Source organism: Heteronotia binoei, chromosome 21 (genome assembly GCF_032191835.1).
Source record: "Heteronotia binoei isolate CCM8104 ecotype False Entrance Well chromosome 21, APGP_CSIRO_Hbin_v1, whole genome shotgun sequence".
Taxonomy (NCBI): domain Eukaryota; kingdom Metazoa; phylum Chordata; class Lepidosauria; order Squamata; family Gekkonidae; genus Heteronotia; species Heteronotia binoei.
The window spans coordinates 147,490,334-147,516,062 of NC_083243.1; the positions used below are offsets into that span (position 1 = coordinate 147,490,334).

Below are 25,729 nucleotides of genomic sequence, written 5' to 3' on the forward strand. Positions count from 1 at the left end.
TCCCCAAAATATTGGTATTCCTGAATATTTCCAAATATTAGTATTGTATTTTTATTCGGGCAAACCACCCTGTAAAAAGTCTGCCATGAAAACTTTGTGAAAGCAACGTCACCCCAGAGTCAGAAATGACTGGTGCTTGCACAGGGGACTACCTTTACCTTTTTAATTATTCGGGAAACCTGAATTTATTGAGTTCCATTACACCCTATGGGAAAAGTCGAAAGAATTCTAAAGATCCCCCTAGAAACGACAGTAAAGACAATACAAATCAAACTTCAGAAGAATCAACAGACTCAGAACAGGATGCTGAAGAGAATGGGGAAGAAACAACTCAAATGGAGATAAGACTTCAGAAGAAAAAGAAAATAAATAAGGAAGAATTGAGTGGACTACAACATCAATAATGGCAACTCAAATGAAAATAACTTCAATAAACATTAATGGTTTAAACTCACCTCAAAAGAGACGACAAATTTTTTTGCAGCATATCCTTGATTATGATGGTTACTTTAATATACCTGAAGCAGGGCCTCCTTGAGTCATTCAATCCTACAGCATCGCTTTGGGCATGTGATATCTGGAACCAGATCATGGGGCTTGCCATATGACACCATATAAATGAATGAATTGTGCATGCACCTGATCTACAGGATTGTTTCACCCTTTGTGGTAGTGGCCCCTTGCACAAAATATCATTCGTGCTGTGTCAAGTACACATGCTTCGAGATATAGACCTGAAAGTAGCAGAGGGCTCAAATATCAGAACATGGGAGAGTACATCACAAAATGGGACAGATCAGACACATTCTTCCTGGTACTGTGTAAACAGATTATTTGAGTTCTCACAAAGCCATATGAAGTCTTCCCTTTACTGTTAAGGAAGTGATGATGGAAGCCTAGCAAGGTTCCAATGTTTGTAAGTATGGATCTATTTCCAATCCTCTTTTCTTTTTCCTAATTCCATATAAGAGATTCTGGACTAAAATGCTATACTGTTGGAGCAGCTGAGAACAGGGGCCCTTAGAAAGAGAATTTCATTCATGAATTAGTCTTCCCTGTTGTAATTATTCATATAGAATCATAGAGCTGGAAGGGACCTCCAGGGTCATCTAGCCCAACTCCCTGCACAATGAAGGAAACTCACAAATACCACCCCCTAAATTCACAAGATCTTCATTGCTATCAGATGGCCATCCAGCCTCTGTTTAAAAACCTCCAAGGAAGGAAACCACAAAGCAAAGTATGATGTCCCTTCTTGGGGCAGTGTCCTCAGCTGGGCAAGGAAGCTGGTTATCAGTTTCCCACAGAATATTGGATAGGAAGCATTCATTTGGTACATTATCTGTCTGCTCATGAATGATAATGTAAGATTCCAATTTTTTCATGTAAGTTTAATATGAAGGGAATGCTTTATTTGAGCACAGTTACTACCAAACATGAAGCCCTGCTTGATAAATTCTGTAGTTTTCTTTACAACACCAAGAATGGTGGGTGGTGGGGATCCTTTCTCTAGATCTTTTGCATAGGTCATGGAAATAGTTAGCTATGAATTAAATTCTATTCTATTAGCTTGATCCATTATTTTAATGGGTCCAGCTTTCTCAAGGAAAACTGCTGGCACAGTAATATTATAGTCTGGATGTTAGCCAAAATGTTCCTTCTCTCATCACCAGACCTGCCATTTCCTAATGTTATCATGAGAGAAAAACTAAGAAAAAAACAGAGGGAGCACACTTAAAAAAAATCTGCTTAACAAAATTCCACAAATCGCTTGCTCTGAAATCCTGATTGCAAAATAAGACAAACATACTACCAAGCTGAATACCCACTAGTCTGCACAGTCTGCTTTTTAAAGTTGCCGAATTTTCCAGAAAGTACACAAAACCATTTCTTCTGGAACTTTTGATATAATTATTTTCTGATGTGATATTGCATTGTGGCCTGATTTGGGAGGAACAGTGGACCTTAAATAATGCCTTAAACAAGCTTTAATTTTTAGCTCTATCTAATGACTTGCACTCATTAGCTTTTTTACATACACAAGGATTTCTGCCTGAGCAGCAAATGTATGCCACAATCTCATTCTTGGGTGACCCCCGTCTCTGAGGATCAGGCTTCAGCAAACTGTTAGGACTACCACAAAAGAAAGGAGGTGAAAAAAAATCACACTACATGGGTGAAAATTCTTGCACCTGCAGAAATACTACTATGTATCCAAGCCAAAGTATTGGACACAGTATTGCCAGTTAGCTGCAGCTGCTGGAAGTGACTTGAAGAACCAGGGTTTGCTCCCATTTTGCTATGGATTTATGTTGATTTACCAGGATTGTGTAAAGTGTACATAACTAGCAGGGAGAATCTTATGCTGGTCATAAAGTCTCTGGAAACCCAGATACTCTTGGAATTGTATTCTTGAATTAATTCAAAACAGCAATCTTATTTAGGAGAATGATCTACATCACTCTAGAATTATGAAGTAAGTTTAGAAAATACTGACTAGGGAGACCTTTTATAGGATAATTTAATTTTTTTGTGTAACTGTGGTTTCAAAATGGGACGTTTATAATCTGATATACTAATAATAAACACTGTACTAGCTACATTACATATCTACTGTCAGTATGTTCATAAATTAGTCTGATACAGTAATAGATATGTGTATTATTTAATCATTTATATACCACCTCATAGCCTAAAGCTTTTGAAGTATACAACAATGCAAAGTCACTGCAATATCATTATCAGTTAAAAAAACACAACCAGGTAGCTGAAAAAAATGTACAACACAGTAAAACCTCGGTAATTACAATTTTAAAATAGCAGCAGAAAAATAAAACAAATTCCTGAAACAGCAGATAAAATGGCAGGATTTATAAGCAATGTAACTTAATTTGGGGCAATACCAACCTCAAATACTTGAAAAAATCTGTGTGAGCAAGAACCCCCTATTTATGTTATATGTGGACATTGTGATCACTGACTTGGTTACCAGAACGCCTGGAGTTTCAACTTGCACACATCTGCGCTAAAACTTAGGTCTTGGCCTGCCATTTTACTACAGGCCTTGTGTGAATGCTATCAGCCTCATCTCTACAGCAGTCCTTCTTCATATGAGGACTAGCCAGAGTAAAGTAACCCAGCCTCCCTGTTGCGTGCACCATCTCAGCTATTGCAGTGAAAGAGATCGTGTTGCCATGAGCTGTCCAGTCAAGCGGCTTTCAGTTCCCTTGCAATGGAAGCCATTATCAAAGCTAACACCACCAGTGATCATCTTCATGCACTTCCAGACGCCACTAGGGAGAAGTGGGAGCCCTATGTATCCAGGGGTTGCTTCCAACATCTGCATAAGGCAATCATGCTTATCTTAGGCGTGTATCCTGCCAGACAACCCAAGCTTTGGTTAACAGAACGTTACACAAAAGATGAGGCCAACCAGAAGAGGAAGTCCAGACTTAATCCGGAACCATCGCTATTGTGTAAATCGGGTGCCACCTTAGATATCAATTCAGCCCTCTATTGTCACTTTAGATAAGTTTGTGTAGCTTGTGTTAATCCCTTCATCCCATGTCATGTCCAATAGTTACACTGGGAGCCTTCCCCTGTCCACCCCTTTTGGTCACATGTTCTGACATCACAGTGTCACTAGTCACACGACCTACTGGTCACAGACCCCATGACCCCATTCCCTGAGGGCACAACTCAGGTAATATAAGGCCAAGCACATGGCAGTTCGCTGTCTCTGGTTTTTATCTTCCCCATCCCACAGACATGCACCCCCAAACTCTATTTGGGCCACTTTCCACGATCCTGCCTTCTGCTTCAAAGGATCCATGGATCAGGTTGTATCAACTCACCCCTCCCCTCTGCAATATTCCTAAATGTCCCTACATGTTTCATCTCTATTTTTCTTAGGGCGTTTTCGCACTCACCTTCAGCCAGCGCGACGCCCCTCTTCACCGCGCAGGATCTGCGCGGATTTCGCACGTAAAGCCTCGGAGCAGCCGGAAGAGCCGGAAACTCCCGGCGCTTTTGCGGCGCAAACGTAAACCACCAAAAAGCAGTTTCCGTTTGCGCGGCTTTTGCGCCGGGAGTTTCCGGCTCTTTCGGCTGCTCCGAGGCTTTAAGTGCGAAATCCGCGCAGATCCTGCGCGGTGAAGAGGGGCGTCGCGCCGGCTGAAGGTGAGTGCAAAAACGCTCTTAGTTCTGGTGTGTATGTATGTTTGAATGTATTTTTATATAATAAAACCCCCTTTTTATATTAGCCAACATCTCCTCATTATTGGGTGACTTCCAAAGGAGACATCTTCTGTATACATAGATCTTGATCTCGCTAGAGCCTAGTTGCCCCCAAAACCTCTTAGAGGGCAATTTGGCTAACATCTGTTTAGGACTTAAAAGTAAGCACCAGAACTCTGAATTATACTCAGAAGCAAACTGGAAACCATGTGGCTCGTTCAAAGCTGGGGAGATAAATTCCCATGCATCTATATAAACAAGCAGTCTTGCATTAATGAATTGTATAGTCTTCAAAGGCAACCCAGTGTAAGGCATGCTGCAGTAATCAGCATGAAGACCATGCCCAAAGCACACCTAGTAATGCAGTTAGTAAAATGACTTAACATGATCAAGAGACTTTAAAAGGCATAACTCTGCTTAGCACTGCACTCTAAAGGAACTGCACTGCATGTTTACTTACAGCAGTTGATCTAAGTGTGAACCTTTTTGTTTGGAAAAGTACAATCCTATCCAAAACAGGCTGGCTCCTGAGCTTCAGTTTACTGGCCTTTATGCAGATAATAATTAGCACCTCCAGGCAGCTTTGACAAAATGTCAATTGGTTCACCTAGTTTTGTTAAAAAGGAAAATGCAGAACTACATACTGGAATGCCTGATAAGCAAAGCATAATCAAGAACACAATCCAGAACATTGTCTAAAAGTGATTTCACAATGTCATGGCAGAATCTATAGGTATTCAGATATAGCAAATGTCTAAGCTGCTCCAACTGCTGTTAAGGACTATCTGAAACCCCAAACCAAATGGACAGTAGATTCAGGTGGGTAGCTGGTTGGTCTGAAGCAACATAACCAAGTTTGAGTCCAGTGGCATCTTTAAGACCAGGGGTGGCCAAACTTAACATAAGACCCAAACAGACTAAATGACTCACAAGACATGAATGTCAGAGGAAGGAAGGAAGGAAGGAAGGAAGGAAGGAAGGAAGGAAGGAAGGAAGGAAGGAAGGAAGGAAGGAAGGAAGGAAGGAAGGAAGGAAGGAAGGAAGGAAGGAAAGGAGGGAGAGGTGAAAAGAAAGCAACGTTAACTTTAAATGCATTCTCCAAGCTGCTGGTTGGTTTGAGAAGTGATTTGAAGAGTGAAATGCCTTCTCCAAGCCAGTCAATGGGGTGCGGTGGGGTGCTTCAAGAGCTATACAATATTTGTGAAAAAGCCACTTTTGGCTCCCAAGCTCCAGTTTGGCCACCCCTGTTTTAACAACAACAAAATTTAATTCCTGGTATAAACTTTTGGTGTGCATGCACACAAACATAACCAGAATTAAACCTAATAGAAAGTAGTGTATTCAGCCTGGATTTGTTCAATTGATTAAATTAGAAGGGGAAAGTAGCAAATAGTCTGATCAATGCTGAGACCAGTTTCTGACCAGGAAAATGAATAAACCAAAAGCTGAGTGAATTTTATTGGGTACTAGGAGACTGTGTGGAACTTTCCAGAGGACTGCACATTCTAAAGAGATTTAGAAAGTTGTCTATTACAAAACATCCTGTTCACCAAACCTGAGAATGGTATGGATCATCTTTTAGCCCATGCTCGGCATTCTTAACTCCTTTACCTTCTGGGAAATTTATCTAGGACATATGACAAGATTTGATTCACTTTTTCCTGAAAGAAGCTTGAATGCCATGGACTGGAGTGCTGGTTATATATATCACCTCAACATACTCTCATGCCCCTGAACAACTGCAGCTGGTCTGAAAATTTTCAGCACATATACAAACTAATCAGCTGGTAGAAATTATCACATTGTGAATAAACTATTAGCACTTTTATTTTGAACTTGTTTTGTTAAGAGTTTGTATTACCTCATTCATTTCAGTGCTTAGCTTTCAATGTATTTTATAAATAACATTAATAAATATTAACAGGTTGTCTGTACCTATGCATAACTAGCCACTATTCCAGAAATTTAGATATTTTGCATTCAGCATCGTCTCTCTGCACAAATAAGGTATGGATGAGGTTGTAATGTCATACCTAATTTTGGCTTAAGGTCTGGAATCAAAGCACTAGGAAAGTGCAAATGGAATCGTTGAAGTAATGAAGTAAAAAATAAAAACATTTCCATTCTGGCCAGCTGTTCTCCTAAACAGTGTCTTTTTCCTGAAGAATAAAAAAAGAAAAAAAAGGAAAATGATATTTAACAATGTGCCCCTCATCAAAAATGCTTGTGTAGCAAGGACATAATTATGACATATTTTAAAAAACTAAGTGTATTGCTGGTAAGCCATCATCTGCCTTTGATTTCTCTCAAGTTTATATAACATTCTAAAATGGAAAACACTGTAATGAGAACAAGAAGAACTCTCCATTTGCTTTTTATTATTTTTTTATATATAAAAAGAATATCTACAAATGTTACCATTCTTAGCTGAGAGAAGGGCATTTGGATTCTCCCACAATAGGTACATTAATCTGGAGTACTTTAGAGAGTACTTTAGGAAAAACTTTTCATATACCAAACTGAGACATTAAGTAATGAAATTATTGAGATGATTAGACACACTATGCTAACAGAGACTGTTCAGGATCCAGATATTCCTCTCCAAATAAATGTATCCATTGAATGAAGATTTAAATAACCTTCCCTCAGTTAAGATTCTAAGAATCTAAAAGGTGTGCATTTGGTATAAACAACCAAATAAATACCCGAAAAATATCCTATTGGTATTTTGGGGCATTTATTCAGCCAAGTGCAGATTAGACAATCTGATTTGGCTACTGATACAGCCGGCTCAAATAAAAGCTGATATTATTTGGCTTATTTGGAGAGCCAGTTTGGTGTAGTGATTAAGTGTGCCGACTCTTATCTGGGATAACCGGGTTTGATTCCCCACTCCTCCACTTCCAACTGCTGGAATGGCCTTGGGTCAGCCATAGCTCTGGCAGAGGTTGTCCTTGAAAGGGCAGCTGCTGTGAGAGCCCTCTCCAGCCCCACCCACCTCACAGGATGTCTGTTGTGGGGGAGGAAGGTAAAGGAGATTGTGAGCTGCTCTGGGACTCTTCGGAGTGGAGGGCGGGATATAAATCCAATATCTTCTTATATTTGGGCCAGCTATACTGCTGAGTTGCATTGCTACCCTGCAAGCGGCACAACTTGGAGAAGCCATTCTTTTCACTTGTGGAGGTGTGCAGTGCCACCAAGGTGGAAGGCCTCAACAAGTGAAGGTAAGGCATTTTAAAATGCTTTCTCTTCACTCCTTGGAGTTGTGCCACCTTGGCTGCATGCTTCCACAAGTAAGGGGAAGGCATTTTTAAATGCCCTCCCTTCACTTGTAGAGGCATACTGCCAAAGTAGCACAATACCACAAGTGAAGGAAGACATTTTAAAATGCTGAATAAATTTGGGTTTTTAATTTTTATCTGAATCCCAATATCATGCTGATATTTAGATTTGGAAATATTGGGAAATACCAATATTTTTCTGATCCAATGGACCTGAACAAAAAAAAAGCTATCTTGTTTTTTTGTGTGCACACCCCTATTAACACCTATATACAGAGACTGGAAAGGCTGCAGTTTTCAGAATTGTGCATCTTGTCAAGGGACAAGGGAAACATACTACTGACGTAGCTCATAGACTTTTAAGTTTACATGTTTATAAACAGATATTTATTTTGAAATAGGCAAGGGAAGCATTGGGCAAGTAGTGAAAAGCACTGAGGTTCTGTGGCAAAGAACAAGTTAGCTGTTCTCAGAAAAAGAACCTCTTTCTAGGGTTGCCAAGTGTTGGCAACCAGTGGGAGAGTCTGGGAGGAGGGGACAATGTAATCAGCATCACATTGATGCCACAGTGGTGCTTGCAGCATTAACCCAGAAGTGACATCACTGTGTTGAGGTGACACTTAGGGTGAATCCAAGAGCACTGCCCTGATGCAATGACATCACTCCCAGGTTGTGTCAGAAGTACCACCATGGCATGTGTATAACACAGTCCTGTTTCCTCCTGCCACTCCTTCCCGCATTTTGGTCCCACTGCTCTACTAAGTATCTGTGGGAGCCAGGGCGATGCTAAGCAGGTCTCCCAACAGAGAAATGCCACCCCCACCTCTTTCCCTCATTTCACTCATACCCCTCTAGAGAAAGATATATGAAAAATAATAAGAACATTAAAATTTAAACTATTGTAGTGAGCCGTAATTTGTTAAATAACTACCATTACAAAAAAAAGTAGTGTAATTGATGCAAACAGGATATTTACAATATCTAGTGTTAGATACGTTATATCACGGTGACCAAGTTTTTATTGCTTCTAGCATAATAGAAAAGTGTGCACTCTTACCTAATGAAAAAGGAACAAATGCTTCCCTCTTGACAAACTGTCCTGAGCTGTCCAAAAATCTCTCAGGCCAAAAAACTTCAGGGTTACTCCAATACTTTTCATCAAAGTGTACAGAATAGAGATTAGTAATTACTGTAGTTCCTTCAGGGATAGAATAACCACGCACAACTGTGTCCTTAGAGGTTGCATGAAAAATACCTAGTGGTACTATATTACAGAATCTTAAAATTTCATGGATGACTGCCTCTGTGTATGGCATTTTGCACTTCTCTTCTAGGCAAGGAGTTTTGTTTGGCCCCACGACTAAATCAATTTCTTTATGAACTTGCCCTGTTAGACAAAAAAGCTTTCAGTTTATTGAAAAACAATTCATACAGAAGTATGGTTATATTATTTAGCCTAAACAATTTAGATATGAAATCTCAGTATACAATATTACCAAAGCCCTTCCTAATGTCTTGTTTTAATTTGTCTTCTACTTAGATGTGTAAAAAGCCCTGCCACTATTTCTTATACACAGGGCTTTTTTTTTAGCAGGAACATACAGGAACAGAGTTCCGGCTGACTTGGCATCAGGGGTGTGGCTCAATATGCAAGTAAGTTCTTTTGGGCTTTTTCTACAAAAAAGTCTTGTGTTAAACAATGGTGACATGAGGGGGTGTGGCCTAATATGCAAATGTGTTCCTGCTGGGCTTTTTCTACAAGAAGGCCCTGCTTGTACATTATTAGAATTTTGGCTACACCGTGTACAACAATTTTTCTCTGAATACACATCAATGTTTATTTATAGCTAGTAAATTAGCTATATTATATTAGCTTATTTTGCATCAGGCAAAATAAGTTTAATTCCACAAAGTTTAAGGTAGGTAAAGGTAGTCCCCTGTACAAGCACCAGTCATTTCTGACTGAGGTGACGTTGCTTTCACAACGTTTTCACGGCGGACTTTTTATGGGGTGGTTTGCCATTGCCTTCCCCAGTCATCTACACTATCCCCCCAGCAAGCTGGGTACTCATTTTACTGGCCTCGGAAGGATGGAAGGCTGAGTCAACCTGGAGCCGGCTACCTGAACCCAGCTTCCACTGGGATCGAACTCAGGTCGATTTAAGTTTAAGGATCCACTAAATGTTTTCATTTTGAAAGCATTACAAAACTTATTCTAGTTTTTGCTGCAGAAGAGACACATGGCTACTTCTTTGGGATTAATCTGATCAATCCACGAAGGCATCTTTTTTCTAATAAAAAGCCACTTGGAGGTCTTTCAGAGCACACAGGCCCACCTCAATGCCTTCTCCTCCATTGTTGTCAGTTCTGACATTAGGTGAACATGCTGTTACCCCTGCAGTTGGAGAGGTGTGCAACTGAAGTGGCCAACAGTGAACACAACATGTATAAAAAAAAACCCTAGCACTGAAAATAGTGTTTATAGCACACAGAGGTTAATGGAAAATCTTATTCATAGAGGATATATATAATCTGACTTCTCAGAAAAGGCAAAATAATTCTGCTGTGACCATTCTCTTTGTGTGTCTAAATCTATAAACCTTGAATTAGATCAGATTATCTAATACGATAACAATCAACAGTCAATATATAACATTTTGATGCTTCATTTCTTTCCTCTATTATTCTTGTTTCTGCAGTTTTAATCTTTAAATGTTTCTCTTAACCTTGCATGTCGCAGCATTTCACTGATGTATTACATGCATCAGACACTGTTGTCAGTCTTCCTGAATTTACTTTTTGGATCAGTGCCTCAGCTATACATACAGATGACTTGTCTCCCCAGCCTAACTGTTTATGTCCAACTGTGGACACTGTACACAGCCTTGAGCATCCTTGAATATTTCCTCCCAGCCCAGGACATAGATTTCCAACATATTTTGTAGCACTGCCAATTGTAATTATCTGCCCTATGAGTTGGGCAGCCAAACCCAGCACCATAGTAACAGTGCATCCTTACACCCTTCTAAACCCATTAAACTCACATCATTTTTGCCCTGATTTATATATCACCTGGCTTTGAATGTGGGCTTCCAATAAATGTTACATTATTTTATAACTTGTTATGGGCATTTATAACTAGCTTATTGGTGTCATATACAACAAGGACAACTTGTTTTGAACGTCTGCTATAAGTGGAGTGCAATAAATATCTGTCTGTTACCTTTTTCTATATGCGCCAAAGATACATATATGGAAAGAAATTTATCTAATTTCCTGCCATTAGACAGGAGTGACACTTGCATATGGGTGGACAGGGAGAATGGGAAAAGGAGGAAGAAGAAGATGAAGAAGAAGATATTGGATTTATATCCCGCCCTCCACTCCAAAGAGTCTCAGAGCGGCTCACAATCTCCTTTACCTTTCTCCCCCACAACAGACACCCTGTGAGGTGGGTGGGGCTGGAGAGGGCTCCCACAGCAGCTGCCCTTTCAAGGACAACCTCTGCCAGAGCTATGGCTGACCCAAGGCCATCTCAGCAGGTGCAAGTGGAGGAGTGGGGAATCAAACCCGGTTCTCCCAGATAAGAGTCCGCACACTTAACCACTACACCAAACTGGAGGAGGATGCTGGACATTCAGCAGTTTTTAATTGAGGGTCCTGTGCTGCCATAAATGGCTCTACCCCACATTTTGCTCCCTGGCTGTGGGATGCTGGAGGGGATGGGCCAGGAGGCTTCCCCTTGTTCTATGCCAGTCCCTAAAAGGACAGGTAAAGTCAATTCAATATATTTGCCACAATCCCACCCGTCCTCCCTTGGGTTTAATATTTTGCTGCTAATATTTCTAATGGTCATTGCTGTTGCTTTTAAGTAGCTTATTACTGACAGAGCCAGGAAAGTATTTTATCCAGAGCTGCAATTGGCCAAGGACCCTGAAAGGAAGATTTTACCTAGGTCCAGGGCTTTTTTTGTAGAAAAAGCCCAGCAGGAATTCATTTGCATATCAGGCCACACACCCTGACACCAAGCCAGCTGGAACGGTGTCCCTGCCTAGATCTATAGAATGCAATGTTAAATAAGCTTTTATCGTCACAACCAGTTGAATGGCCTTTAGGCATGTAGTGAGGGCTCCCTGCATAATCCAAAAGGGACCCGCTCAAGGGTCTCAGGAGCATGGGGCACAGAGGCCAGCAGGGCTTTTTTTGGTAGCAGGAATTACTTTGCATATTAGGCTACACCCCCCTGATGTAGCCAATGCTCCAAGAGCTTACATGGTTTGTCTTACAGGGCCTACTATACAAAGGAGTTCCTACTACAAAAAAAGCCCTGATGGCCAGCTTGCCAACTTATGCTCCGAAGAGGCTGCCAACAGGCCTGAATAGCAGTGTCTACCACTGCTTGTCCTATAATGGTTCTTGTTCCCTGATCACCATTCTAGGCAGGTTGGGGAGTTCACTGTTAACACTTGAACTGGCAGAGGTACCAGCTGCACCAGAACATGAGGAATCTGTAATCAATAAAGTTATTGCCTTCTTTCCCCACTCTGGTGTTCTATTATCCTTCCCACCTGGCTGGTCTCCACTCCAGGTACAAATATATTAAGGAGTTTCACATAAAGGTAAGTAAGCCAAGCTTCACATTACATATAAGAACAAGAAAAATTATCATCAGGGTTTTCTGTTTCTACCCAAATCACTCAAGCAGGGATCAGTTATTTCTTGAACATCCGAGTCTAATTTTTCCAACCACATAGTGCCTCTCCCCATCAATGTGTAACATTTCAGCATTAAATTATTTTCAGTATACCACCATCACATCTTATATGTTTCAGAAAACATTGCTTGACAACCACCTTTCTTCAAACAAACAAAAATGTCACCATGAATATATAAAATCTTACCTTGAATGTTCGGATAAAGAGCCATGAATAATACTGCCCATCTTAGAACATTGGTTGTAGTTTCTGTTCCAGCAATCATGATTTCTCCAACAGAGAAAATTAAGTTTTCTGTTGAAAAGGTGGACTCCGGATCATTTTTATTTCTAACCATCTCATCTAAATATGCATCTATGAAATGTTGAGGTGACTGAGGTTTCCTGTTCTGTGAAGCACGTTGAATAAGATGAAGAAGAAATGTATAGACTTCAGCTGCATTTTTAAAAAGCTGCTGGTGTTTTCCAAAAGGGAAAGCACCAATCCATGGAAAAGCATTATACAAAAAAGCTGCAGCACTAGCAGCCAACTCAATGTTTTCACTAAATATTTCAATCATATGTTGAAATTCAGTGTCTTCATATGTAAATCGTTCTCCAAAAATAATTAAATTGGTAATATTTGAAACTGCACTTGTTATCAAGTGCTTAAGATCAAAAGGCTTGCCTTTATAGGTATCTATTGCCTCAAGAAAAATAATTGATTCTTCTGATATTTTGGATTCAAAGGATTTTTGACCATATCCAAAGATCCGAAAGCTGGTAACGGCTAATTTGCGATGCTCTGTCCAACCTCTGCCATATCTTGAGTTTAATAAACCTGAAACAAACAAGCATCAGCATGCTTAATGACGGATTTCATTAAGTTTCTCTTTATAATAGTTCCGTGTTTTTGCAGCTATACCTATATGCAAAGTCAAGTTGATAAAATTAATCTACCTCAGAAGAGTCAGAGTGAAATTAAATTAAATTAAAAAATAAGCAGGAACTCATCTGCATATTAGGCCACACCCCCTGATGCCAAGCTAGCTGGAACTGTGTTCCTGCTCAAAAAAAGCCCTGGATTCTAATAAATTTATTAAACAGATATTGACTCATGTGAAAGAAAGAAATCAAGAGCTAATATATGGTGAAAAACATGGAGTACAGATATGGTAAACCCTAACAAATAAAATACCAATATAATAATTTATTTATGGTTTGTTTTAAGATTAAAACTCATAAGGCTGAGTTTCCCTTCATTCAAGAATACAGTCAACCACTAAGCAAAGCTTATTAACATGCTGGCAATAGGCAGATAAACAGATAATAAATGATCTAAGATGCAGTTAAAACTAGTGAGGAGAAAAACTATTAAACAAAACTGCACCCACTCTCCAAAGGAGCCACGCAAAAAGAAATTAAAATTAAATGTAAACAATAGGGAACGACTTCAACCCCTCTAAGCCCAGACAGCTCAGCTTTCTCAAAAGAAGATGGGGGGAAAGACTATCTATGCTAAATTAGCCAAGGTCAGCCTTACCCCAGCCAAGATAAATCAACTGGAAAGATGAAAGAAAAGAAAAAGAGAAAAGAGAAAGAGCTTACAAGTTAGAGCAAATCAACAGAATTAAATCTCCTCAGAGTGGAGCTGCTTGCAGCTTAACCAACCAACCCCACCCAACCAACACAAGCTAAGACTAAACTAAGCTAAATATCAAGCTGCCAAGACCTGTCAAAAAGATAAAAACAACAAAAACAAATAAGAGTAAGTTGAAACTAAACATTAAATCATCTCCACAGAGAGCAACTATGCTCAGTAGGGTTGCCAAGTCCAATTCAAGAAATATCTGGGGACTTTGGGGGTGGAGACAGGAGACATTGGGGGCGGAGCCAGGAACAAGGGTGTGACAAGCATAATTGAACTCCAAGGGAGTTCTGGTCATCACATTTAAAGGGACAGCACACCTTCTTAAATGTCTTCCTCCCACAGGAAATAATGGATAGGGGCACCTTCTTTTGAAGCTCATAGAATTGGACCCCCTGGTCCAATCGTTTTGAAACTTGGGGGGTGCTTTGGGGAGAGGCACTAGATACTATACTTAAAATTTGGTGCCTCTACCTCAAAAACAGCTCCCCCAGAGCCCCTTAAACCTCCAGATCAATTCCCCATTATACCCTATGAGAATCGATCTCCACATAGGGAATAATGAAGTGCTCAGCAGACGTTCCCCCCCCCCCCGTTTCTGGCGACTCTGAAGCGAGGGATTGGCCTCTCTACTCACGAGTTGCTGCCAACTTCTTCAAAGTAACACAGACACATCATCCCAAGAGGAAGCCTTTCAATCGGAGACTGAAGCCTCCAGAGGTGGAAATGCACATGGTCCTCTGGGGGGCTTCCCCCCGCCGGCCAGTTGACTGGGGGCGGGAAGGAGCCTGGGAAAGTGGAAGAACCCCCACTGAGACCTGGGGATTGGCAAGCCTAATGCTCAGCTGGAATACCACCCAACCCAACCAATAGTCTGATAAAATAGATAAATACATAAAATAAACCAGAGCTTTTTTTGTAGAAAAAGCCCAGCAGGAACTCATTTGTATATTAGGTCACACACCCTGACACCACCATTGTTTTACACACGGCTTTTTGTAGAAAAGGCCCAGCAGGAACTTATTTGTCTATTAGGCCACACCCCCTGACATCAAGCCAGCTGGAACTGTGTTCCTGTGCGTTCCTGCTAAAAAAAAATCCCTGAAATAAACCCTCTGAAACTGAAGAACCGATACAAAGAAACAAATGTAAAGATACTGTAAGCCAATAAGAAGAGATAAAAGAGATTAAAAGCCGTTTCAAACCAAATAAAAATACATCCTGCGCAGCAGAGTGCAAATCCCATCCCTTCCTGAACTTCCAGAACAAAGCACTGGAGATATATATTATTTTGCAGTAACTTTTTGTTTACAAACATAAGTTGGAGAAGACACCTAGGCAGACAGTATTAGGTTAGCTACAAAGAATGACTTTAGAAACATGTCCAAAATTTCTTTTAGTACATGTTTCTTAAACAACAACATGCCTCATCCATCATCCTACACAGAAAGCTGTTTTTGTGATAGTCTTAAAAGTGATGTTTAAAGAAAGAGAATAAAAAATCCCAGAGGATATGACTAAAATATTTGTTTGGTTTTTGCCCCTATAGCCTTTGACACAGTATTTGTCTCCAAAGGAAACAACACATTCAATACAGCTCTACAAACAAGCCAACTTTTTGTCATCTAGTGCTAGATTCATCTCTTGCTTGCTAAGCTCTGACCCACAGAACCTAAGCACATGCCTGAAAGAGTATGTAAACTACCTGCAAATGGAAGCAATGACAAAGCGATTCAAATTATGTTATATCACAAATACAAGTCAAGAAAGGGGAAAAAACTGAAGTAGGCATATAAAAATATGAAAGAGGCATGAGTTTGAAAAGCCTTTTATGAAACTTCAACTTGCAGGGACATCTGAACACAGGCACCTCAGTAAACTTCAGACTATTTCCCAATAACTAGGATTTTGAAATATGTTTAAGCCATTTGCCCAGGCATATGCAGTCAGACATCATGGTAGATTGGGGCTTGATTCCCAAACAATGAAGCTTACATTCAAAATCTGCAAGTGACGAAGGGTGAATGTAAGCCCAGAAGGAAGGTGAATGTAAACACAGTAAACAAGCACATTTGTGGCAGTTGTGAACTCACAGGTTTGTTGTGACATATGAACACAGCCATTCTTTCCACTTGTCTCCATCAATATGAAGAGACAGTGTTATCCTTGATTTATCACTTCTGCACTTGAAAGTAGTAGAGTTTGGAAGGCCAAGTCAGGAAGCACAGATAAAGAAAAAATGTTATTTTAAGGTTATTCCCTTAACCCAAAATATGAAATTTAGAGACAGATATTTTGCAGTAAAGGTCTAATGCAACAATAAGCTATAAATCACATCTGTTAAAACTGTACATACCTCCCATTTTTGTCAGCTTCTTGAACAAAGGAAGAGGTGGCCTGTCTGCAAAAATGTCGCTTTGTTGAACAAGGCATTCTTTTACTGCATCATAGCCATTCAGGACAATAGCTGATATACCTCCAAGATCAAGACTAAAGATCTTCAAAAAGAATAAATGATATTTTAATGTCAGTTACACGAATAAAGCTAAGATAAAGATATATATAATTCTAAATGCTATGGTTTCTTCTTCAGCTCATCAGTATGTCCACTGTGCCACATAACACTGCATAGTGTTCACAGTTGTGGTGCCAGGTTTTTCGGCACCCCCGCCCATGCCTGCCATGCTGCTCCCGCTCAGTCCCTTCCTCCTCCCCCCTGCCGCTGCCCACTTGCAGCACTCCAGGCACTTGCCTTACAAGTCAAGTCATGCTACTCCCTGACTCACTCCTCAGCCCCTGGTGCTGTTGCTTGGATTTAACCAGCCAGGATTCCTGTGCTGCTGGGCTTCTTCCAGCTGGCAGTTCCTCCCTGCAAGAGTCTGCCCTGGCCAGCGCCCCCCTGTGGCTGCTATATGTAGCCCCTTGCATTGCCTAGTTTCTTGGGTTGTACATATACAATATTGTTTTTTGTAATGCTGAATCATATTTATCCCAAATACTGGGTAAACCACATGAAACACACTGATATATAAAGATTATTACCTGGTAATAAGATTTGTATTTATTCACTGATACAGTGCTATTTATGTATTATTTTATTAAATTCAATTTGTTAGCTGCCCTTTCCTAAAAAATAAAGTTCAGACCAGCATACATCATAAATATATAGAATTGACAATGAGTTAAAATAACAACATTAAAATAATTAAATATTGCCAGTAAATCAGTATAATATCTAGATGGGGGGGGGATTATACCTATGAACCACTAGGTGGCAGGGATATGGAAGAATAAAGAGGGAGGTGGGGGGATATGAGAGTTGCTGTTCTCAACCGAATGCCTGGCAGAACATCTCTGCCTTGAAAGCCCTATGGAAAGACAGCAACTCCTGTAGGGCATGGATGTTCTCAGACAATGTGTTCTACCAAATGGGGGCTAGGGCTAAAAAGGCCCTAGCCCTAATTGAGGACAGTCAGTCCTCTCTTGAGCTAGGGACCACCAAAAGGTTTTTTATTTCTAGAGTGTAGCGCTCTTCCAGGAGTATGTTGAGAGAGGCAGTCCTAAAGGTGTGTGGGTCCCTGGCTATTAAGGACAAAGGCTAAAACCAAAACCTTGAACCAGAACCAGTGCTCCAATGGGAACTAGTGCAGTTCACACAACACAAGATGAATGTGTGCAGACCAAGGGGTCTCTGTAAGGATCCATGCAGCTGCATTCTGGATCAGTTGGAATTTCCAGGTCAGGCACAAGGGTAGACACACATAGAACAAATTACAGTAATCTATCCTGGAGGTGACATATGTGTGGATTATGGTGGTTTAGGTGTAACCTGGCACAGTTGAAAAAACAACTTTTGTGACATGGGCCTCGATAGACAAGGTGGCATCCAGGATCATGCCCAGGTTTCTGATGGTAGAAGTTGACGACAGGGTCACATCATCAAGAGTCAGGAGTTGGCGACCCAACCTTAGCTCCCCGCCCCCCCAGCCAGAGAACCTCCGTCTTCAGTTTCAGCTGACTCTGCTTTAACCATCCAACCACAACCTCCAAACCCTTGGCTAAATTCACAGGAACGGTGTCTGGTCAGCTGCCCATCCACAGAAATAGCTGGGTGCCATCAGCATATTGGTGACATCCTAGCTCAAAGCTCCACACCAGCTGGGCACAGGGGTGCATATAGACATTAAATAACATTGGAGAGAGAAGTGCACCCTGGGGCACCCTGCATTCTAGTGGAGACCTCAGAGACACTAACTCTCCCAACGCCACCCTCTGTCCCTGACCATGGAGAAATGAGATAAGCCATTGCAGGGCTACTCTATGAATCCCATCATTGGCAAGGCGGTGAGTCAAAAATTAATGGTTGATTAGTCTAAATGCTGCTGTGAGGCTGAGCAGTATCAACACTGCTGACCCATCTTGATCCAGCTGCCTGCAGAGATCATCCGTGAGGGCAATCAGCATTGTTTCTGTCCTGTGGCTGGGGTGAAAACCAGACTAGAATGGATCCAACACCAATGAGTCATTCAGAAAGTTCTGGAGCTGTTCAGTCACTGCTCTCTCAGTTACCTTACTCAGAAACAGAAGATTAGAATTGGGGTGGTAATTGGTCAGATCCATAGCATCTAAGTTTGATTGTATTAAGAAAAGGGTAACCAGCACCTACTTCAGCCCTCCTGGAAAGGTTTCTGAGCCCAGGGACAAGTTGATAATATCTTCCAGGGGACCTCATAGCCCCTCACCACTGGCTTTCACCAGCCATGAGGGGCATGGATCAAGGATGTATGTGGTTGGCCTAACATCACCCACAAATCTGTCAACATTGGCTTGGGAGAGCTGGCTGCAGGTATCAAAGACTGAATACAGATGGTCAAAGGGCCTTCAGTTCACATATTTTATCAACGTTAGTTTTTTCTGTAAAAAAGCCTGCAAATGCCTCAAAGCTTATGATCAGATTACTATTTTTCAGGGTCCTCTCTGAGAGGGACATAAGAGACCAAATTACCCTAAATAACTGAGCCAGGCAAGAGCTAGCAGAGGTGATGGAGGCCACATAAAAATTTCTTTTAGTGGCCTTCACCACCATCTTATAGGATTTCATAAGCATCCTACAAGATGCTCTTGTGGCTTCATCATTAACTCATTGCCAAATTCACTCCAGTTGTCTGAGTTCCTGTTTCATCCCCCTGAGTTCCATCATACAACAGAGTAATGTTTTCTGCCAGGAATGAAGAGGACGTTGGGGGCAGTTTCGTCAATGGCTTCAGAGAACTGGGAATTCAAGTCCTCTATCCGCTCATCTAAGGAATCACTGGAGGACATCAGTTCTCACAGAGCATTTTGGAATCTAATGGGATCCATCAGTCTTTGCAGGCGAGCATAAATCTATGTTAATATACAATCTTATGTACTCAGGGTGGGTCATGACATAAGCAGCCATTTGAAGGCTATGCCAATGAGGATAGTATTTTTGCCCCAGTGGCTCACTGGTTTGCTTGGCTTGTCCCTTCCCTGGTTGTCTGTCTCCCTCTCACTGCAATCCAAACAGACTGTTTTCAATATCGTCAGCAATTGTCACCCCCAACACCTGGGATAACAACAGTCTTTGCCAAAGAAATCAAAGTCCTGCCACTTACAGCTGGAGGGATAAAAATGGCTGAAGCAGACTAGGAATGTCTTCCTGCCTAACCTTTCTCGGATCATCCTCTCTCTCTGCTCCCTTCAGCTATAACTCAAAGAACTTTGATCTTTATTGCAAGGTCAGCCTTATCCCAGTTAGTAGTGACAATGCTTGCCAAAGACATCAGACACAGCCTCTTCTAATTAGACTTGAATAGAGGAAGAGGGGGAGGAAAAACTGTGCCACTGCTGCCTGGGTTCTAAAAAGACAACTGAGGTGCTGTAGCCTGTCTTGGACCTGGCAAGAATGATATGACAGGAGGCCTGTCTCCCTCACTGCTGCTGCCACTGCAAGGCTCCAAGATGCCCTTGGAGCCCATGCAAACACAGAAAGAGACATATGCCGCTTAACTCCATGGAGAGGGGTGGCACAGTGAGACAGGTTGAACTAGTCCTGTGGGGAACTATGTCTGATACTAAAGTGGTTGGCTCCCTTGAGCAGCAAAACTATGCCACTCACAGAAAAGTCTCTACATACTCAGAGGCCTACTTAGGTGTGCTGAAAATGTGATTCTATAAATTAACCAAAATATAAAGTCTAGAAAATACTGAAAGCAGTTGAAAGCAGTCACCTAAAAGAACAGAGCAAGAGGTGGTTGATTTAGTGGCACTAAGATCTCACAGAACCCCAAGAGGAGGAGATTTAGGGAATAGGGGGCCTCTAAATTGTTCTTACATCCTGTAATTTTTCGCAAGCCCCCAGCTCTTCATACTAGATCTATAATATGGTCCCTTACAGCTCTCTGTATTTTTTACTTATTTCTATATAGGAAATTGTGTAATAAGCAGAAAGCTTCTGCAGCATGAAGGAAATTAGTCATGGAAAATGCAAGAAATCTTGTAATTGAAAATAAACTTTTCTGTTGTAGTTAAATATTGGTATTCTAGCTAAAAGTTAACTTTTCTACTTTGACCTATCTGTAGCCATCCTTAGCAGAAAATAAAAACTGCTGTAAAGCAGACACAACTATGATCAACTACAACTTCATCAACTAATATAAAACCAATATTAGCCATGATTTTATAGTCTTCTAAAGATACATTGACAATGGCAAACCACCCCGTAAAAAGTCTGCCGTGAAAATAGGGTTGCCAAGTCCAATTAAAGAAAAATCTAGGGAATTTGGGGGTGGAGCCAGGAGACTTTGGGGGCGGAGCCAGGAGACATTGGGGGTGGAGCCAGGAACAAGGATGTGACAAGTATAATTGAACAAGGGAGTTCTGGCCATCACATTTAAAGGGACAGCACGCCTTTTTAAATGCCTTTCTTCCATAGGAAATAATTAAGGATAGGGGCACCATCTTTTGGGGCTCATAGAATTGGACCCCCTGGTCCAATCTTTTTGAAACTTGGGGGGTATTTTGGGGAGAGGCACTAGCTGCTATACTAAAAATCTGGTGCCTCTACCTCAAAAAATAGCCCCCCCCCAGAGCCCCCAATACCCATGGATCAATTCCCTATTATTCTCTATGGGAATCGTTCTCCATAGGGAATAATAGAGTGCCTAGTAGACATTTCCTTCCCCCCCCCCACGCTTTCTAAAGGGGGGGTGGGCCTCCACACCAGGGAATTCCCCCCTCCCTGCCCCCTCCCTCTCTCTCTCTCACACACACAAACACTTACCTTACTTGGTCTTCTTCCAGCAGAATTTGCTGGCTGTGAAAACGAAAGTAAGGCTGCACAGGAAAAGAAAGGGAGGGGCCGTTCCTGTTTCCTGTGCAGCCTTAAAAATGGATCCCAAGCTGTAAAACATGATGCTTGCAGGTATGTTCTCTCTCCCCCGCCCCCAGACTTTTTAAGAGCGGGGGAGGAGGCTGAAAATTCGGGAGTCCCCAGCCAGGGCGGGAGGGTTGGGAAGCCTACGTGAAAATATCTTGATGCGACATCACCCCAGAGTCAGAAATGACTGGTGCTTGCATAGGGGACTACTTTTAACTTTTTAAAGATAAACTGAATTTCAACAACTCATACCCTTACAATTTTTAAAGAGTTACTTCCAGGGTCATCAATTTTACATATACAAAAATCTTATTGCACAGTGAATAATTGTCAAAAACTGCTAACAAAGTTAGAGTCCAATAGCACCTTTAAGTCCAACAAAGTTTTATTCAGGCTGCGAGCTTTCATGTGCATGCACACCGTCAAACAAGATGGAATGCATGCACATGAATGCTCACAGCCTCAATAAAATTTTATTTGTTTTACAGGTGCCATTGGACTCTGTCACATTGCTTCAGATCAACACGGTTACCCACCTGGATCAAACTGCTGATAAATCACTGATCCACTAGATAAACCCCTCCAAAATTACTGTATTATTTATTGATTTATTTTAAACACATGGGAATTGCAACTGATGATCTATTTTCATCTGATGAATATTATAATTTTATATTTATCAAACAGAGAATCTTAGATCTAGAATCTCAAACTGTGTCCTGTCCAATTTTATACTTGCTCCCCTGCCTCACTTGGACTTGATCAGACGGCCAGGAAAATGGCCAAATATTTATCTGAACTAGAAAATCCGCAACATCGGAGAGCTTTTATGCTGGCTAGGATGAATGCATTTCCCTCCAATGTACTCTATGGGAGATTTCTTCAAGTCCCCTTTAGTGAGAGACATTGTCTATGCGGGTCAAGTTCACCGGATTCCATCCAGCATATTTTATTGAACTGCCAACTATATACTAATCTCTGGAAGGTTCTGTTAGATAGTCTTTCATTACCATCCTACATTCAAGAAAATAGGCTTGATTGCCGTTTCCTACTAAATTACAACATAATCGATATCACAAAAGCTGTTGCCAAATTCTTGGCTGAAATTTTTAACAATTATTTTAAGCAGGTTTTATTGTGACCTTAATCTTAGTTTAGCCTTTTATGCTTTGGACAGACAAATCTGATTGTTGTCTGGTTGACAAGTCTCTGTATATCTCTTTTCATTATGCCAATAAAGGTGTGATTGGATTGGATTTATTTTAAATATTTATAGATCCCTTCACTTTCAATAGCATCTGAAGCTATCTATAACAACTAAAAATATAAGCACAATATAAAAACTTAAAAAGAATAAAATGTAAATCAGCACCAATAAAAGATGACAGCAGACAGAACCAAGTATAGAACAAAGCAAACCTAAAGAACAGCTAAATCAAATTAATCATAAAACAGCAAATAAAATCTAACATGGATAAAGATTAACTAAAATCTATTGAAATGAAAAGTGTCTGTCTGATGTCAAAAATGTCCAGAGAAGATACTATGTGAAGAGAAAGGGAGAGGGCATTCTAAATTTGGGAAACAATCACCAGAAAGGTTCTATTTCTTGTGGCTACCCTTCTGGGGGATATACAGAAGGGCCTGTGGTACCAAACACAGTGCCTATACAGTAGTATATTTGTTAATCAAGAGATCAAAGTTTTAATCCAGAAGTAACTTTAAGGCCAACATGCACATGAAAGCTTATACCCAGAATACCTCTAAAACATTTATTGTAAAAATGGCTTACTACCATTAATATATCATTAATTTGCTGTGCTGGCAACCTTAAGAATGTGAAAGATAGACATGTGTCCCTCAAATATCCAAAACAGAACTAGTTGCAGCCCCCTAGTGTTCATCTTATGATTCGAGCCTGCCTAGGCTGAGAAGTAAATCCACTCTTTTAAGAGTGGAAAAAGTGCTAACCCAACTCCTTACATAAAGTCTTTCCTCCCCTACTTTCCAGATTGCTTAAATCCCAGAAAGTCTAGAGAAGCCTGAAAGGAAAGATCATAGAATCCCAGAGTTGGAAGGGGCCATACAGGCCATCTAGTCCAACCCCTTGCTCAATACAGAATCAGCCTAGAGCACTCCTGACAAGTGTTTGCCCAGCCGCTGCTTAAAGGCAGCTAATGAGGGGAAGTTCATCACCTCCCTAGATAGCTGATTCCACTGTTAAATCAGTCTTACTGTAAAAATGTTTTTTCCTAATATCCAGCCAGTACCTTCCCACCCTTGACTTAAACCCACTGTTGTGAGTCCTATCCTCTGCTGTCAACAGAGGGTAGGAGCTTTGAGAGAGGAGCTGGGTAAAAATTTCTTATTGATCACAAGTTTGTAACTATTATGCAACCATCAGGTTTGTATTTTAGGTACTATGTATTTTAAGAATTATGTGCCAAAATAGCAAAGTTCATGCTGAAATAGTGAAAACAATTCACATTCATGTCTGAAGTAGTAAGTCTTTAACATCCTCAATTCTAAAACGATTCCCTGAGAAACCCTACTCACTTCAGAGGAAGTACATTCTTAACTAAGGATGCCTAGGATGGCGTGTGACCTCTAGTTTACGGATAAAGGATGGGAAAAATTCTAGGTTGCCTTGACATCAACACTATAAGATAGGTCTTTACTATTTCCACTTTACATGCCTTAGGCATCCTGTGCCCGAAACACTGACGAAACCATCAGACAGTGGAACTTGAACCGAGAGCCAAGTACAAAACCAAGACGACCGGAAAGATTCCGCTTCAAGCCTCGAGCTGTTCCAACAACGAGCTATGTAATCATTACTCAAGAAACCCTTGCCAGCGTCAAGCCGCCCCACGATTCCGTGTCTGGCAGCAGCAAAGCTGAAGCCGCTCCCCCGGGACAAGTCTTCAACCTTTTTCGCTGCTGTGCGGCGCTGGCTTTTCCCCGCCCTCTTTCCAACGCCCCCTACCCAGTGGTCCCTCCGAGACGCTGAAATACCTGCCCGTGGAGCTCGCTCTGTCTCTTCATGTAAACGTGAGGCTGCTCCGACGCCAAGGAATGGATATTACCGATGAGCGGCAGCCTCGCTGGGCCAGGAGGGAAACCAACTGGCCGCCTCTGCTTCAGCAACTGCTTTACCACCAGTGACAGCACCAGCAGCAACAGGAAAGCGACGGCGCCTGTCCCTACGGCCGCCGCTGTTCCTGCTCCCGCCTGGCTCTCGAACCACATCCCTGGTTCACCTTGAGCGCCAGTTCCCGGCACAACCTCCGCCCTCGCCCTGCCACCCTCCTTTGCCCATCACCAGGCATCTCCTCATAGGACGGTGGCAAGGCCCGTCATTTGGCAAAGAGGATGATTGGTCAGGCGTGCAGGCAGACCGCCACTTTTCTCCGCCTCCTCCTCTCGCGCCGCAGTTCCAATTTGCTAATGGTGGTTCTGGGAACTTGTCTTTGAATAAACTTCGCGGCTAGCCCTAAGTTCGCACTGAACTGTCTATTCTAGTCTAGGGAGGCACGTCCAGCTAGCCCCACCCCTAGTCAAACTTATTTACTTCTCACAAGCCTGCCCAATAAGTAACCACGTGAGTCTTTGGCTCTTGCATAACATTTGAATGGGGCGGAGGAAAGGGAAAATGTTGATCAAAAATCGAGATACTCCTTTGAATTTCTGAAATCTTGCTTGAATGTAGAAGTCTAGAAAATTCCCTATTTAAAAAAAATCAGTATCTTTCAATTCTTCTGACGTCCCCAACACTTTCAGCTCCACAATAAAGTTTATGCAAAAGTTTAAAACCAAACTTTAAAATACAACAAAAATATTAATAAACTTTTAAAATTTGGAGAAGTTCCTGGTTTTGAAATATGTCTTATTACAGACCTTGAATTTACATCGTGTTCTTGTACACATTTGTACACTTGATTATTAGCAGCTGAACTTGTGAGCTGTGTTTGAGGTAATATAATATGAAAGTTCTGTCAATGTAGTCACAGTTAAGCAACTGATACTGCAACCATGTGTGAATCATTTGTGTGAACACACTTATTTGAATCAACCCCCAAACTGGAACAGGTGGATGATAATTGTTTCCTCTAATGCAGAGTTTAGCACATACACAATCCTGAGACATCAGTTTAGACTAAAGGACAAAACTATAGCATTTTCTGTCAGCATGTATTTTTGGGCATCAGTTCTGGGCAATCATATTGTATATTGCATAAACCTACAAACCTAAAAAGTCACTATGGTTGACTAACATCTGGGAGATCAAATTGCAATTCCCACACTGTCACAAATTTATTTAGGTGACCTTGGCCAGGCACGCTTTCAGCCCAACCTATCCCATGGGGGTGTTGTGAGGATGAAACTGATGTCAAACTTACGGTCCATGGGCCAGAAATGGCCTGCCCATGGTTTTAATCCATTCTGCAGCTCTTTTTTTTCTCCCTCCACTC

General features: G+C 41.3%; 1 protein-coding gene across 2 annotated transcripts; it reads right to left on the bottom strand.

Annotated features, from left to right (window-relative positions):
* Positions 1–5,714: 5,714 nt before the first annotated feature.
* On the bottom strand, positions 5,715–24,550 carry LOC132589873 (vitamin D 25-hydroxylase). Of its 2 annotated transcripts, XM_060262657.1 has the most exons (5): positions 24,273–24,550; positions 16,215–16,356; positions 12,419–13,051; positions 8,575–8,904; positions 5,715–6,395 (listed from the first exon to the last, which is right to left on the bottom strand). In XM_060262657.1, exons 1-5 carry the CDS (start codon positions 24,504–24,506, stop codon positions 6,217–6,219), a joined length of 1,518 nt encoding a protein of 505 aa, XP_060118640.1. In that variant the 5' UTR covers positions 24,507–24,550; the 3' UTR covers positions 5,715–6,216. The 2 variants fall into 2 exon arrangements, with proteins under 2 accessions (XP_060118640.1, XP_060118641.1); XM_060262658.1 differs by lacking the exon at positions 24,273–24,550 and having other exon boundaries at positions 12,419–12,641; positions 16,214–16,291.
* Between the last annotated feature and the right edge of the window lie 1,179 nt (positions 24,551–25,729).